General features: G+C 48.7%; 1 protein-coding gene across 1 annotated transcript in view; it reads right to left on the bottom strand.

Annotated features, from left to right (window-relative positions):
* The window catches only part of LOC132835815 (AP-1 complex subunit mu-1-like), a 45143-nt gene that overhangs the window by 18057 nt on the left and 10797 nt on the right, over positions 1 to 16289 (bottom strand). The window contains exons 3-7 of the mRNA XM_060854903.1: positions 13793 to 13860; positions 12237 to 12367; positions 8900 to 9047; positions 4503 to 4629; positions 1050 to 1192 (exon numbers count right to left, since the gene is read on the bottom strand). Of these exons, the coding sequence (XP_060710886.1) occupies positions 1050 to 1192; positions 4503 to 4629; positions 8900 to 9047; positions 12237 to 12367; positions 13793 to 13860 (617 nt within the window). The remainder of the gene's footprint in view (positions 1 to 1049; positions 1193 to 4502; positions 4630 to 8899; positions 9048 to 12236; positions 12368 to 13792; positions 13861 to 16289) is intronic.

The following is a 16289-nucleotide window of genomic DNA, read 5'->3' as shown; positions in this document are numbered from 1 at the left end:
GTAAACCTCTTCCGAAATCTCTCCAGCCTAACAATGTCCTTCCTGTAACTGGGTGACAGGAAGTGGACACAGTGATCCAGAAGAGGCCTCACTAATGTCCTGTACAACCTCAACATGGCTTTCCAACTCCCATTGCTGAGAGTCTGGAGTCACGTAAAGGGTCAGACCAGGTAAGGACAGTTGATTTCCTTTCCATTCGGTCATCAGTGAACCAGAGGTGCTTTCATAATAAATCAGTGGTCAGTCCACTTTCTAACTGAATTGAAGATGACCATCTGCCCTGGTGGGATTTGAATCTACATCCCAGGAACATTAGAACATAGAAAATAGAACATAGAAAAATACAGCGCAGTACAGGCCCTTTGGCCCTCGATGTTGCGCCGATCCAAGCCCACCTAACCTACACTAGCCCGCTATCCTCCATATGCCTATCCAATGCCCGTTTAAATGCCCATAAAGAGGGAGAGTCCACCACTGCTACTGGCAGGGCATTCTATGAACTCACGACTCGCTGAGTAAAGAATCTACCCCTAACATCTGTCCTATACCTACCACCCCTTAATTTAAAGCTATGCCCCCTCATAATAGTATTATTCTAGGTTACTTATCGAGTGACCTAACTAGTGCGGCACAGTGACACAGTGGTTAGCACTGCTGCCTCACAGCGCCAGAGACCCTGGTTCAATTCCCGACTCAGGCGACTGACTGTGTGGAGTTTGCACATTCTCCCTGTGTCTGCGTGGGTTTCCTCCCACAGTCCAAAGATGTGCGAGTCAGGTGAATTGGCCATGCTAAATTGCCCGTAGTGTTAGGTAAGGGGTAAATGTAGGGGTATGGGTGGGTTGCGCTTTGGCAGGTCGGTGTGGACTTGTTGGGCCAAAGGGCCTGTTTCCACACTGTAAGTAATCTAATCTAATCTAAAAAAAACCCTCCTCTTTGTGAAAGATTGACCCACCCCCACACCTCCATACTATCATTTGCACTTCTCCAGAAAACAGAGGGAACACAGTGCAAAACAAAACATTTAATTCAGAGGATTTGTCACTCACGTGGATGTTTAGTCGATAAGACATGAGTTCAAAATCTCCGTCCGGGGGAATGAAGGATATCGTTCGGTCGTTTTCAAAACGAGACAGTCTCACACACTGGTGGAACTTCACATCTTCCATCTCGACGGATTTACTCTTGCCTCCTAAACCCAGGGAACAGAGAAAAGCACTAGCAGAATCTGGAAGCAGCGCGCAGGACCCAAAAGGTCGCTTCTCACTAAATATGATTTAAGAAAGATAAGAGACGTAAAGCTAGAAGGGGGTGGGGTGGGGGGGGGGGTGGATGCAAGCAAGCATGTAAGGAAGGGGGTGGGACAGCACAAGAGGGAGGGAGGGTGCGTGGGAGCAGGAGAGCACGTGGGAGGGGGCGAGGGAGTGAGAGAGTGCGAGGGAGGGCACGGGTGAGAGAGAGTGCGCGAGGGAGGGCACGAGGGAGCACCAGGGAGGGGGCGAGGGAGTGAGACCGTGCGAGGGAGGGCACGAGGGAGCACCAGGGTAAGGGTGAGGGAGGGAAAGAGGGCAAGGGAGGAGGCGAGATAGCAAGAGAGGGCAAGGGAGTGGGAGCATGAGGAGGAAGAGGGAGACCGCGAGGGAGGGGGTGAGGGAGAGCGAGAGAGCGCGAGGGACGTGGTGAGGGAGAGCGAGAGAGCGCGAGGGACAGCGAGTGGGAGAGCGCGAGCGAATAAAGAGAATGATTGAGCATAAGAAGCACAAGTCGAGTAGATCTCCTCCGACTTCCTCTTGCATTCAGACTATCCCAGCTGACCTGCTACCTCAGTACCTCATTCCACATCCAATCCCCATTGGCCTTCATGCTCCAAGATTCTAACAGGCTAGTCTTGGTTCCAAATATATTCACTGACTGAATCACCACTGCTCTGAGGTGGGGAAAGATTCACATCACTGGGCGAAGAGATCTTGCTGTTCCTTAAATCAGTGATGCCTTATTTGGAGATTATAATCCCTCTGCAAGACTAATTCAACAATGCACCAAGACAGAATTAATGGTCATACTGATGCAGCTAGGACTGACCTACAATCCACAGTGCTACCTCATATGAATGCAATTGTCACAGCAATCATCTAGCAATCACTCAGTCAGGATTAGTTTATTTAAAGCATTAGAGCACATTGTAAGTTATGATGCAGATAGTGAGCAAACCAACTGATTTGCGTGTCTGCATGCAAGCAAGCATTCTCATTGCCAGGCCGTGTCACAAGCAGAGCTCAGAGTTTGGAAGATGAATGATCTTAAAAGCAGGGTGCATATAACGATGCACTACCGCAGGGTGGGCAGAGGTTAGAGGGATGGGGTACTAAATATGAGTGATTCCCTGATTCAACTGAGTTGTATTCAGAGATAGTGGCACATCAGCACAACTGAATGATTTGTGCAGACAGAATGCACCCACATGGAACATGATGGAGTCCATCCTTATCCTCTTGCAACTTCTTCCTGTTTTTCTGGTTACAGCCCACAGACCACTCATTCCTCCTTTCGGCGTTTTGAAAACCTTGTATTCTTTTCCACATCCCGCACTTCCGTGGCAACCATATCCGCTTCTGCTTTCGTGTGGTTACAATCTGTCCGACAGTCCTCAGGTGATTCAAATCCAGCGAGAGATTCTTACTCCGAAACTTCTTGTGCTTTGCCAGTCCCTTCAGCTCTTCACAGCGCTGCTCAGGTGCTGTCCTCCAGGGCAGGCAGCAGCCAACTGAATCAGTGCCCATCTCCAGTCAATGTGCCCCAGGGCTGGCACAGGTTGGCACGTGATGCAATGCCTCTGTTGCTCCTTGTCCTTCAGCTGCTCAATACATGGGGAAACTATATGATTTGTTGAGAGTGAGTGCGAGGGGTGGGCAGGGAGAAACATTCATCTTCGAATAAAACACCAAAAGCCGTATCAACAAAGAATTTGAAATGTACAAAACAAAATCTGTTTACATCATGACTTGTGAGCGTTGTAATTAATTGGAGAGGGAGGAACAAGTCAACTGCTCAAACAGAGAGACAGCAAATAAAGGAGGCTATAAATGTGAAGCTAGTTAGTTCAGTTGGGTGCATGGCTGGTTTGCAATACAGAGCAATGCCAACAGCGTGGGTTCAATTCCCTTCTGAGCTGTGATCACCATGAAGGTCCTGCCCTCTAGACCACATCCCTCAGCTGAGGTGTAGTGAACTTCAAGTTAAACTCTGATATGGCAACGGTACCATTCAAGAGCAGAGACGGTTACAGAGAGTGGTGAACTCAGCCCGGACAATCACAAAGGCCAACCTCCCATCTCTAGAATCCATCTACCAGGCCCACTGTCAAGGAAAGGCCGCCAGCATTCTCAAAGATCCATCCCACCCTGGCAATGTTTCTCTACATTGGGGAGAGTAGCACTGTTGTGCAACTGAGACTTTATAAAGCTCTGGTCAGGCCCCATTTGGAGTACTGTGTCCAGTTTTGGTCCCCACACCTCAGGCAGTACATACTGGCATTGGAACGTGTCCAGCGGAGATTCACACGGATGATCTCTGGAATGGTTGGTCTAACATATGATGAACAGCTGAGGATCCTGGGATTGTATTCATTGGAGTTTAGAAGATTAAGGGGAGACTTAATAGGGACATACAAGATAATACATGGCTTGGAAAGGGTCGACGCTAGGAAGTTGTTTCCATTAGGTGAAGAGACTAGGACCCGTGGACACAGCCTTAAAATTAGAGGGGGTCAATTCAGTACAGAAATGCGGAGACATTTCTTCAGCCAGAGAGTGGTGGGCCTGTGGAATTCATTGCTGCAGAGTGCAGTGGAGGCCGGGACGCTAAATGTCTTCAAGGCAGAGACTGATAGATTCTTGTTGTCTCGAGGAATTCAGGACTACGGGGAGAATGCGGGTAGGAGTTGAAATGCCCATCAGCCATGATTGAATGGCGGAGTGGATTCGATGGGCCGAATGGCCTTACTTCCACTCCTATGTCTTATGGTCTTAAGGTACAGAAGCTTGAACACACACACACACGCCGGTTTCAAAACGGTTTCTACCCAAGTGTTGTTAGAATACTGAATGGACTCACAAACTCTTAACACTCGCCTGTACCTGTGGTTTTTGTTTTTGTTGCTGCTTACCTATTATTTACTGATCTATGCCACTTAACTCTGTCATCTGCCTGTATTGCTCGCAAGACAAAGCTTTTCACTGTGCCTTGTGACAATAAATTCAATTCAATTCAACCAATCATCTCTCTGATGGGAGTATGCTGATGGTGATTTGACCTGAAACAGACCATTAAAAGGGATGAGCCACATTCTTATCACTTCTCCAGGCAAATGTTCTTTCACACGCGACACCAAGGATCATCACACAAAGCAACCACTTCCTCTGATGGCACAGCTCTTTGGGGTTATCTCATCTGATGAGACAGCTGCCCGAGCTGACAAGGACGGCTGTCAATCAGCTACTCACGTCCTGTTAGCTCGAAGAGCACCTTGTCGTTCAGCCCCAGCCGGAGTTCCGGCATTCCGGACAGGAAAACCCGGAGCTTCACGCTGCCGACAATCTCGCTCTGCAGAACGTTCCCGTTGGCGCTGACCTGCCCAAAGATGAGGAGGAGTGAGCGGGAAATATAAAACCACACGTGGGATTTACAATGTTCCGTCCCACTCACCTCCCGCCTCAGCCCTGATCTCATCATACCGTGGCCTTGGAGAGGTGAGGTGGGGGGTGGAAAATCGAAGCAGTTTTCCTGCAATGGGAACAGAGACAAGGGAATTGTGGGGGAACCCAGAGATACTGGGGCTGTTCCCCATTGAGCAGAGAAAGTGAAGAGACGATTCCATCGAGGCATTCAAAATCACGTAGAGTTTTGCTGGAGTGAAAAGGGTGAAACCATGTCTGGGGTGGTCCAGTGGCTAGCACTGCTACCTCACAGCGCCAGGGATCTGGGTTCGATTCCCACCTTGGGTGACCATCTGAGTGGAGATTGCACATTCTCCCTGTGTCTGCGTGGGTTTCCTCCCGCAGTTGAAAGATGTGCAGGATGGGGTGGATTTGCCATGATAAATTGCCCATCGTGTTCAGGGATGTGTAGATTAGGGTGAATTGGCCATGCTAAATTGTCCAATAATGCCCAGGGATGTGTAGGTTGGGTGCATTAGTCAGGGGTAAATATAGGGTAGAGGAATGGGTCTGGCTGGTTTACTCTTTGGACAGTCAGTTACAGAGTCATAGAGATGTTCAGCATGGAAACAGACCCTTCGGTCCAACCTGTCCATGCTGACCAGATATCCCAAACCAACCTAGTCCCACCTGGCCCATATCCCTCTAAACCCTTCCTATTCATATACCCATCCAAATGCCTCTTAAATGTTGCAGTTGCACCAGCCTCCACCACTTCCTCTGGCAGCTCATTCCATATGCGTACCACCCTCTGTGGGTAAAAGTTGCCCCATTAGTCTCTTTTATATCTTTCCCCTCTCACCCTAAACCTATGCCCTCTAGTTCTGGACTCCCCCACCCCAGGGAAAGGACTCTGTCTATTTATTCTATCCATACCCCTCATAATTTTGTAAACCTCTATAAGGTCACCCCTCAAGCCTCCGATGCTCCAGGGAAAACAGCCCCAGCCTGTTCAGCCTCTCCCTGTAGCTCAGATCCTCCAACCCTGGCAACATCCTTGTAAATCTTTTCTGAACCCTTTGAAGTTTCACAATATCTTTCCAATAGGAAGGAGACCAGAATTGCATGCAATATTTCAAACAGTGGCCTAACCAATGTCCTGTACAGCTGCAACATGACCTCCCAATTCCTGTACTCAATACTCTGACCAATAAAGGAAAGCATACCAAACGTCTTCTTCACTATCCTATCTACTTGCGACTCCACTTTCAAGGAGCTATGAACCTGTACTCCAAGGTGTCTTTGTTCAGCAACACTCCATAGGACCTTACCATGAAGTGTATAAGTCCTGCTAAAATTTGCTTTCCCAAAATGCAACACCTCGCATTTATCGGAATTAAACTCCATCTGCCACTTCTCAGCCCATTGGCCCATCTGATCAAGATCCTGTTGTAATCTGAGGTAACCCTCTTTACTGTCCACTACACCTCCAATTTTGGTGTCATCTGCAAACTTACTAACTGTACCTCTAATGCTCGCAGCCAAATCATTTATGTAATTGACACAAAGTAGAGGACCCAGCACCGATCCTTATGGCACTCCACTGGTCACAGGTCTCCAGTCTGAAAAACAACCCTCCACCACCACCCTCTGTCTTGTACCTTTGAGCCAGTTCTGTATCCAAATGGCTAGTTCTCCCTGTATTCCATGAGATCTAACCTTGCTAATCAGTCTCCCATGGGGAACCTTGTCGAACGCCTGACTGAAGTCCACATAGAGCACATCTGCTGCTCTGCCCTCAATCTTCTTTGTTACTTCTTCAAAAAAACTCAATCAAGTTTGTGAGACGTGATTTCCCACGCACAAAGCCATGTTGACTATCCCTAATCAGTCCTTGCCTTTCCAAATAGATGTACATCCGGACCCTCAGGATTCCCTCCAACAACTTGCCCACCACCGAGGTCAGGCTAACTGGTCTATAATTCCCTGGCTTGTCCGTACCACCCTTCTTAAACAGTGGCACCACGTTTGCCAACCTTCAGTCTTCCAGCACCTCACTTGTGACTATCAATGATACAAATATCTCAGCAAGAGGCCCAGCAATCACTTCTCTAGCTTCCCACAGAGTTCTCGGGTACACCTGATCAGGTCTTGGGGATTTATCCACCTTTACCTGTTTCAAGACATCCAGCACTTCCTCCTCTGTAAGCTGGACATTTTGCAAGATGTCACCATCTATTTCCCTACAGTCTATATCTTCCATATCCTTTTCCACAGTAAATACTGATGCAAAATATTCGTTTAGTATCTCCCCCATTTCCTGTGGCTCCACACAAAGGGCGCCTTGCTGATCTTTGAGGGGCCCTATTCTCTCCCTAGTTATCCTTTTGTCCTTAATATATTTGTAAAAACCCTTTGGATTCTCCTTAATTCTATTTGCCAATGCTATCTCATGTCCCTGTTTTGCCCTCCTGATTTCACTCTTAAGTATAATCCTACTTTCTTTATACTCTTCTAAGGATTCACTCGATCTCTCCTGTCTATATCTGACATTTGCTTCCTTCTTTTTCTTAACCAAACCTTCAATTTCTTTAGCCATCCAGCCTTCCCGACACCTATCAGCCTTCCCTTTCATCCTAACAGGAATACACTTGCTCTGGACTCTCGTCATCTCATTTCTGAAGGCTTCCTATTTTCCAGCCTCCCTTTAGCTGCGAACATCTGCCCCCAATCAGCTTTCGAAAGTTCTTACCTAATACCGTCAAAATTGGCCTTTCTCCAATTTAGAACTTCAACTTTTAGATCTGGTCTATCCTTTTCCATCACTATTTTAAAACGAATAGAATTATGGTCGCTGGCCCCAAAGTGCTCCCCAACTGACACCTTATTTCCCAAGAGTAGGTCAAGTTTTGCGCCTTCTCTAGTAGGTACATCCACATACTGAATCTTAGCATGGCCAATTCACCTAAGCTGCATGTCTTTGGATTGTGGGAGGAAACCGGAACACCCAAACACAGGGAGAATGTGCAAACTGCACACAGTCACCTGATGCTGGAATCAAACCCGGTTCTCTGGCAGTGTGAGACAGCAGTGCTAACCACTGTGCCACCGTGTTCTGAACTGAGAGATTGCAAGCACCTGTGTGATATGATGTGATGGCAGTTCCAGCATGTACTGGAAAATTGAAAATATGTAACACTTGGCTGTGAAATGGATACCTGAGTTTTGGTTGCTGTTTTGACAGCAATTCGAATTTAACCAGTTTAAATTATGCCCCAGGATACTAAAACCCCATCGAGTTTGACTTTATTGTTTTGTCAACATCAAACCAATGAGATGATCTGATGTTGGGGGTATAAAAATGTGGACATTTTGAAAATTGGAGCAAGAGCAACTGCCATCACGACAGATCTAAGGAATTAGGAAATAGTCTCTATCAAAAGGTACCTTTTCATCTGAAACATACTCACAGTAAAAACCAACTTGGTGACCAAGGGAATTCAGCAACCAGAAGAGTGAAGTCACAGAAGATGACAGCAGCTTTGAAATTAAGTTGATGTAATTTTAATTTGTGATTGGAACAGAGGAGAGATTATTGAGCGTGAAGACCAGTCAGTGGAAGGATACTGGTGGGGACGACAGGAGAGGAAGAAATGGGGTGCTTGGAGGTCTTCGTCATGACGAATAGGTGTGTGCAGGGACTGGACGTCAATGGTGAAGAGGCGGTGTTGGGAGCTGGGGAAACGAAAGTCACGGAGGTGGTGGAGGGCGTGGGTGGTGTATCAAACATTGGTGGGGAGTTCCTGGACTAGGGGAGATAGGACAATGTCAAGGTATGTGGAGATTCCTGAAGAGGAGGTTATGCTCAAAATATCGACTCTCCTGCTCCTCGGATGCTGCCTGACTGGCTGTATTTTTCCAGCACTACACTTTTTGACTCTGATCTGCAGTCCTCAATTTCTCCCTCTTACTGGAACAGCATATTGTTGTAGAGTTGGAGGCAGGTAATAAGCACTGAAGGGAAACCAGGGCTTAGAGTTGTGAATAGTTGTTATTTAATGTTCACCTTTAGAGTTAAAAGAATAAATTGATGTTATTTTCTTTAACTAGTGGAATTGGTGAGTTCTCTGTCACTCATATTTTAACGGATTATGAGGCGAGATGGGCTTTTCTGGGAGTTTGGTTTAATTAATGGAAAGATTCACTGCTGCATCGTAACATTCCCCATGAAAGGCAACACTCACCAACACATTGACCCCTTCAATGACGTCAATAAACACCTCGTTCTTTTTGTACTTGATGCCTTCCGACCTCCAGGACACCGCGTTAGTGACGGTAGGCGGAGGGCGTGGTGCAGCTACCTCCAGTTTGTGTCCTTGTTGCGTGATGTACCTGTTCAAATCAAAACAAAAGCAACCCTCCAGTGAGACAGCTCACCCTCGCTCCCAATCAGAACACAGCAAGACAGAGAGAGTGTGGAACCCTAACTTGACTCCTCCCCACCCCCCCTCCTTTCAAGTGGCGACCATCCCCAATCTCAACTCCCAGAATACCCAGTCAAAGCTTTCCCTCGGCCCGTTTCCAATCAAAGATGGCGGGCTCCAAACAGAACCATCAACCGCTCAATTGAAATGAACGCAATGCAACCTGGGAAAGGGTCAGGAGCATTCAACCATGTTGGACTGTTGATCAGAGCTGAATCAGTGTCTCTGAAGATCTTGGGGGCGCGGGGGAAGGGGGTTGGTGGTGATAGTGACAATTGGGGTCGGTGAAGGACACAAAGGAAGGTGATGGAGAGAATGGAAGCCAACCTACGATACCAATTCCTGTTACAAAGGATGTTCTGAAAACCTGGGGCTATGTTTTACTCTGGCTGTTTCCCGTTAATCCAGTCAGGTGAAGAATCACAAGGCTTTTGGCGTCCCACAGTTTATTTATTTATTCATGGGATGAGGGCGTCGCTGGCTGGGCAGAATTTATTGCTCCATCCCTGATTGCCCGGATGGCGGTTAGGGATCAACCACATTGCTGTGGGGGTGGAGTCAAGTGTAGGCCAGACCAGGTAAGAGTGGCTGATTTCCTTCCCTCAAGGATATTCATGAATCAGATAGGCTTTTCCAACAATCGGCAATGGATTCATGATCATCATTCGGCGGTTTAATTCCAGATATTTTATTGAATTCAAATTCCACAATATGCTATGTTGGGATTTGAACCCAGGTCTCCAGAACAGTATCTGGGTTAACAGTCCAGTGACAATACCATGAGGCCATTACCTCCCCTCATGTTGTCAGAGGTTTCGAGGGACAGGAGATGATCTCATTGAGATATCTAAAGGGAACTTGAGAGGGTAGATCGGGGATTCTCAAAGTAAGGGTTGTGACCCTGAGTGAGCTGCTACGTTGTGATCATGAGCTCGAGACTCCAAATTGTAACAGTTGTTGTCCCACCCTATCAGGACACTGCTCTCAATTCCCCCTCCACTTTCCCAGCTACCACTCATTGGTGGGGAGGAAGGAGGGGGGAGGGTCGAGACATCTTTCAAGCCTCTCGAAACTGGGGAGGGGGGGGTCACACGAGGGCAATACATTTGGTTGGCGGGAAAGCACTGGGGTAACTATAACCCTCTGGTTAGAGATTTTCGAAGTAAGGACCACAAGGTTGGGGGAGGGGATGAGTTTTGTTGGAATGGGATGAACAGAAATCACCTCTCTCAGAGGGCAATTAAACCTCGGTATTCTCAACACCAGAGAGCTGAGGAGGTCCAGTCCTGGATATATAAATGCAGGGTTAAGGAGAGACAGTTGGGAGGTGATCTTTCAAGCACTGAGGATGTCACCTAGACAGGGGACGAAATGTCTGCAACACAAATTCCCAGCTCGGCGAACAGAACCACAACAACGAGCACCCGAGCTACAACTCTTCTCACAAACTTCAATCTCGTCCCATTTGCCAGCACCCGGCCCAGTCTCCTTCTAAACCCTTCTATTCATATACCCATCCAGATGCCTTTTAAATGTTGGAATTGTACCAGCCTCCACCACTTCCTCTGGCAGCTCATTCCATACTTGTGCCACCCTCTGTGTGAAAAAGTTGCCCCTTAGGTCCCTTTTACATCTTCCCCCCTCACCCTAAACCTATGCCCTCTTGTTCTGGACTCCCCCACCCCAGGGACAAGACCTTGTCTATTTACCCTATCCATGTCCCTCATGATTTTATAAACCTCTACAAAGTCACCCCCTCAGCCTCTGACACTCCAGGGAAAACAGCCCCAGCCTGTTCCCCCTCTCCCTATAGCTCAGATCCTCCAACCCTGGCAACATCCTTGTAGATCTTTTCTGAACCCTTTCAAGTTTCACAGACTTAATCATCACTAACAAACAGAATCTCGTCACACCTCGGCCCGACATCGAAGATATCGCCAGCCAGGTTTGTGAGGCCACTGCCTCAAAAATAGCATGTGATCTTTCAGGAGTGACATGGGGAAACATTTCTTCTGAGAATCAAAACTGATGCTAAGTCAAAGCAGGAACAGGAGTCAAATGATCGATCATCCCTGATCATACTGAGTGGTGGAACAAGCTCAAAGGGCCAAATGGCCTACTCCCACTCCTATTTTCTGAGTTTATTAATTTAGAGTGACTTTAAAAACAAGAGAATCAGAATTCCCTACATTGTGGAAACAGGCCCTTCAGCCCGACAAGTCCACACAAACTCACCGAAGATAAACCACCCAGACTAATTCACCTAGCCGACACAACCCTGGACACTATGGGGCAATTTAGCATGAGCTGGAAATGTGTTGCTGAAAAAGCGCAGCAGGTCAGGCAGCATCCAAGGAGCAGGAGATTCAACATTTCGGATGCTGCCTGACCTGCTGCGCTTTTCCAGCAACCCATTTTCAGCTCTGATCTCCAGCATCTGTAGTCCTCACTTTCTCCTAGAAGATTTTAACCTAGAAGGGCTCATGCCCGAAACGTCGACTCTCCTGCTCCTTGGATGCTGCCTGACCTGCTGCGCTTTTTCAGCAACACATTTTCAGGCAATTTAACATGGCCAATCCAGCCTAACCTGCATATCCCTGGACACTATGGGCAATTTTGCACGGCCAGTCCACCCTAACCTGCACATCTTTGGACTGTGGGAGGAAATCAGAGCACCTGGAGGAAACTCACACAGATGCGGGGAGAACGTGCAAACTCCACACAGACAGTCACCTGAGGCTGGAATCGAACCCAGGTCCCTGGCGCTGTGAGGCAGCAGTGCCAACCAATGAGGCACCATGCTGTGGATCATTTTTTTCCTTATCCAGGACGTGCAGTGTGTGCCGGGAATATCATTGAATAATGGGGCAAGTTGGTGGGGCTGAAAGGCCTTGACTTACTCCCATGTGGAAGAGAGAGGTCTACATTGCTGTATCCCAGAAGCATTTACAAGTGATGGCAGTGGGAGAGGACACACTGGTGCATTCATACAGGACCTACACAAGGCCTCGCAGAAGAAATCTCTGCACAGCGACCGACCCATAGTTCAGCCCTCGAACAGGCGCACAGCAGAGAGACCAGCCGCAAACACACTCACTCCTGAAGGATCTTGCTGTCTGTCGTCTGCGGGAAACCAAAATCCATCACTTCATCCAGGAGCTCATAGATAATGACAAAGTTGTCTCGAATGCTCTCCTCCTCCAGCTCCTTAAAGTATTCGGTGAAGACCTGGAGAGAGTGCAGTTTGGAGCTTTTAGGAGAAACGGGTTCAAGTGAGAAAACAATGGACAATAAGTGTGGGTCCAGCCAACAACATCCTGTGAATGGATATTAAATAAAAGCAAAGGAGGAGATTTCAGAACCCGGTCGGAAGGTGAAAGAGAAAGGAAAATAAAAGTTTGCTTTGACCTTAACCTGAAATCCATGATTCACAGAATCCCTCCAGTGTGGAAAGAGACCATTCTGCTCAACACAGACCTTCCAAAGAGTAACCCACCCAGACATACTGCATTTCCCATGGCTGATCCACCTAGACTTCACATCCTTGGACATTATGAGCAATTCAGTATGGCCAATCCCTAACCTGCACATCTCTGGGAGGAAACGGGAGCACCCAGAGAAAACCCATAGACAGTCACCCAGGGGTGGAATCAAACCCGATCCCTGGTACTGTGACGCAGCAGTGCTCACCACTGCACCACCATGCCATCTGGGATTCTTGTTGGTAGGTATGATGCTGTTAGACCAGGAACTCTGTCTTTTACCCCTCCCCAGCCTAGACCACTCACTGACGCCCTCCGCTATCTGATCCACTTGGAAATGTTGATAATGAGGGGTGCCAGGAAACCTAGCGAGAAGAAAAAGAAAAATGAAAAAAAGGAAAAAGAAAAAAGGGAAAAAGAAAAAAAAGGAAAGAAGGACGGACGGACGGAGGGGGAGGGAGTGAGGGGAGGGGGAAAGGGAGGGGTGATAAGAGAGACGGGGAGAGAGGGAGGAGGGTAAGAGGGAGGGGGGAGGGGGAGGTAGGAGAGAGCGGGAAAGAGAGAGAGCCAACAACCACCTCCAATGTCTACACACTTGCCATTGGAGGTCCAGGCATTAAGTTCAGGAGCAAAGCCTCCCTGTCTGTTCACCCCTCTCCTCCTACCCCAGCCGATCACCTAGAGTGCTCATTTCCCAACTTCAGGTGGTGGTTACGCCAGCTGAGGGGATCCTGGCCCATGGGGGCCACCGTTTCCACCACCTCTGACCCAACGTCACGACCGATTGCCAGGTTTTTGGACCAGCCTCGGTTAAGTGCTCACACAGCAACCCTGGGGCATTTGGAGAGCATTTTGGCGATTTTGTTACAACATGTGTCTACGGTGATGTGTCCTGCTCACTGAGCGACAGTGAGTCACTCTGAGAGCGCTTTGATGCAGCCTAGAGCTATACACAGCGATGGGACAATCTCTCCCGATCTTTCTGCCTGCTAATGGGGTGGGCATTGGGACACTTGGTTTGCTTGGCCATTTTGTGAATTTTAACCAATGTCCTGGAGGGGGACTCAAACCCAGGGCCTCTGTCTCAGAGACAGGGACTCTATCCATTGCAAAACTAAGACTCCACAGTGTCACTCATCCAATGATTTAAATATAAATGGAGTCCTCTTACCTGGACGACTTTGTACAAAAATGCGTAGACAAGTGAAGCGTTTGCATTTCTTGTCGTCGTTGCAACCACTGATCACCCAGGTTAAGAAAACATTTGGCTGTATTCAGCGTAAAACCTCCGTACCCTCCCCACCGATCTGCGTGTCCTCCTCTCCCGCCACACGGCCATGATCTGATTTGAGAGGGTGCAGGTTGCTGGTTGGCTCTGGTGCCTCATTCAGACCACCCGGCTCCAGAGGGAAGGACGACGGCGTTGATGCTAAACTCTGCCATTTCCTCAGCCGTAGTCCATTCCACAAACCCATCCAGTGGAGGAAGTGGCCAGGAATGCCAAAAGATGGTCTCCCTGCACTGGGGCACAAATCAGCCACGGTCGGACTGAACAGCACAGCAGAGTTGACAGACTGAATGGCCTATCCCTGTTCCGATGGGCATCGGGCACAAAAATGAGATCATGGGCTCTGGGCTTTTTACTTAAAGGGCAAGACCTACTTACATTGGAAGCAGTTCAGAGAAGGGTCACTTGGCTGATTCCTGGCATGAGGGAGTTGTCTAATGAAGAGAGGTTGGGCCCATAGCATTCGGAGTTTAGAAGAATGAGAGAGGATCCCTTACAAAGTTGTGAGAGGGAACTTCACAGGGTAGGCGATTTGTTTTCCCTCATGGGGTTGGGTAGGGGGAGATCTAGAACTAGAATCATAGAATCCCTACAGACCGTTGAGTCCATATTGACCCTCCAAACAGTATCCCACCCAGACCAACCCTATCCCTGTAAACCTACATTTCCCATCATTAACCCACCTAGCCTGCACATCCCTGGACACTATGGGCAATCTACCATAGCCAATCCACCCTAACCTACACACCGTTGGACTATGGGAGGAAACCGGAGCATCCGGAGGAAACCCACTCAGACACAGGGAGAATGTGCACACACTCAACAGACATAGAACATAGAAACATACAGCGCAGTACAGGCCCTTCGGCCCTCGATGTTGCGCCGATCCAAGCCCACCTAACCTTCACGAGCCCACTATCCTCCATATGTCTATCCAATGCCCGTTTCAATGCCCATAAAGAGGGAGAGTCCACCACTGCTACTGGCAGGGCATTCCATGAACTCACGACTCGCTGAGTAAAGAATCTACCCCTAACATCTGTCCTATACCTACCACCCCTTAATTTAAAGCTATGCCCCCTCGTAATAGCTGACTCCGTACGTGGAAAAAGGAACATGAATTCGGGGAGCATGGTTTAATTAAAAATAAAGAGATCTCCCAATCCTAACAGAGATGAGGAAGGATGTTTTTCCTCAGAGTTAGTCTTTGGAACTCTGAGGGTTAGTGGAGGTTGCATCCTTGGACATATTCCAGGTAAGGTGCGACAGATTTTGGATTGACATATGAGTCAAGGATTACAGGGCAAGGAAGTGGAGTTAAGGCTACATCAGATCAGCCTGGGAGGTGTAAGGAGAGGGAAAGAGACACTGGGGGAGGGGAGAGGGAATGAAATAAGTAAAAATAAGGACTGCAGATGCTGGAAGTCAGAGTCTAGGTTAGAGTGGTGCTGGAAAAGCACAGCAGGGCAGGCAGCATCCGAGGAGCAGGAAAATCGACTTTTCCGGCAAAATGAAGGGCTTTATTCAAAACGACGAGGGAGATGGGGAGAGGGGAGAGGGAGACTGGGGAGAGGGGGGGAGAGGGGGGGAGAGGGGAAAGGGGGACTGGGGAGAGGGGAGAGGGGAGAGGGAGACTGGGGAGACTGGGGAGACTGGGGAGACTGGGGAGAGGGAGACTGGGGAGAGGGAGACTGGGGAGAGGGAGACTGGGGAGAAGGGAGAGGGAAAGGGAGACTGGGGAGGGGAGAGAGAGAGAGAGAGAGAGAGAGAGACTGGGGAGAGGAAGAGAGAGAAAGAGAGAGAAACTGGGGGAGGGGAGAAGGAAAGAAAGACAGGGAGGGCAGAGAGAAAGAGAGACTGGGGGAGGGGAGAGGGAAAGGGAGGCAGAGAGAGGGGAGAGGGAAAGGGATACTGGGGAGGGGAGAGAGAGAGAGAGAGAGAGAGAGACTGTGGAGAGGGGGAGAGAAAGAGAGAAAGAGAGAGAAACTGGGGGAGGGGAGAAGGAAAGAAAGACGGGGAGGGCAGAGGGAAAGGGAGGCGGGGAGAGAGGAGAGGGAAAGGGAAAGGGAGACTGGGGAGGGGAGAGGGAAAGAGAGAAGAGATGGGGGGATGGAAGAGAGTTAGTTGGGAAGAAGTGAGAAAGAGGAGGGGAAGAGAGAGCGAGAGAGAAAGAGTGGGCGTGCATGGAATAGAGGGGGGGTGGTGGTGGTGGGGAGGGTGTGAGCATAATGAAGTTAACACCAATAGATAGTGACAAGCCCCGGACACCTCACTGAGCTTTCCAGCACAGACTAATCTATGACCAAACAGTCTGTCTGTCTGAAGAGCCTGTGGGTCTATTCTCACCAATGGCTCCAGACCATTCCGAGCGCGGAATTCC

Source organism: Hemiscyllium ocellatum, chromosome 45 (assembly GCF_020745735.1).
Source record: "Hemiscyllium ocellatum isolate sHemOce1 chromosome 45, sHemOce1.pat.X.cur, whole genome shotgun sequence".
Classification (NCBI taxonomy): Eukaryota; Metazoa; Chordata; class Chondrichthyes; order Orectolobiformes; family Hemiscylliidae; genus Hemiscyllium; species Hemiscyllium ocellatum.
This window is presented reverse-complemented; position numbering and strand designations above follow the sequence as displayed.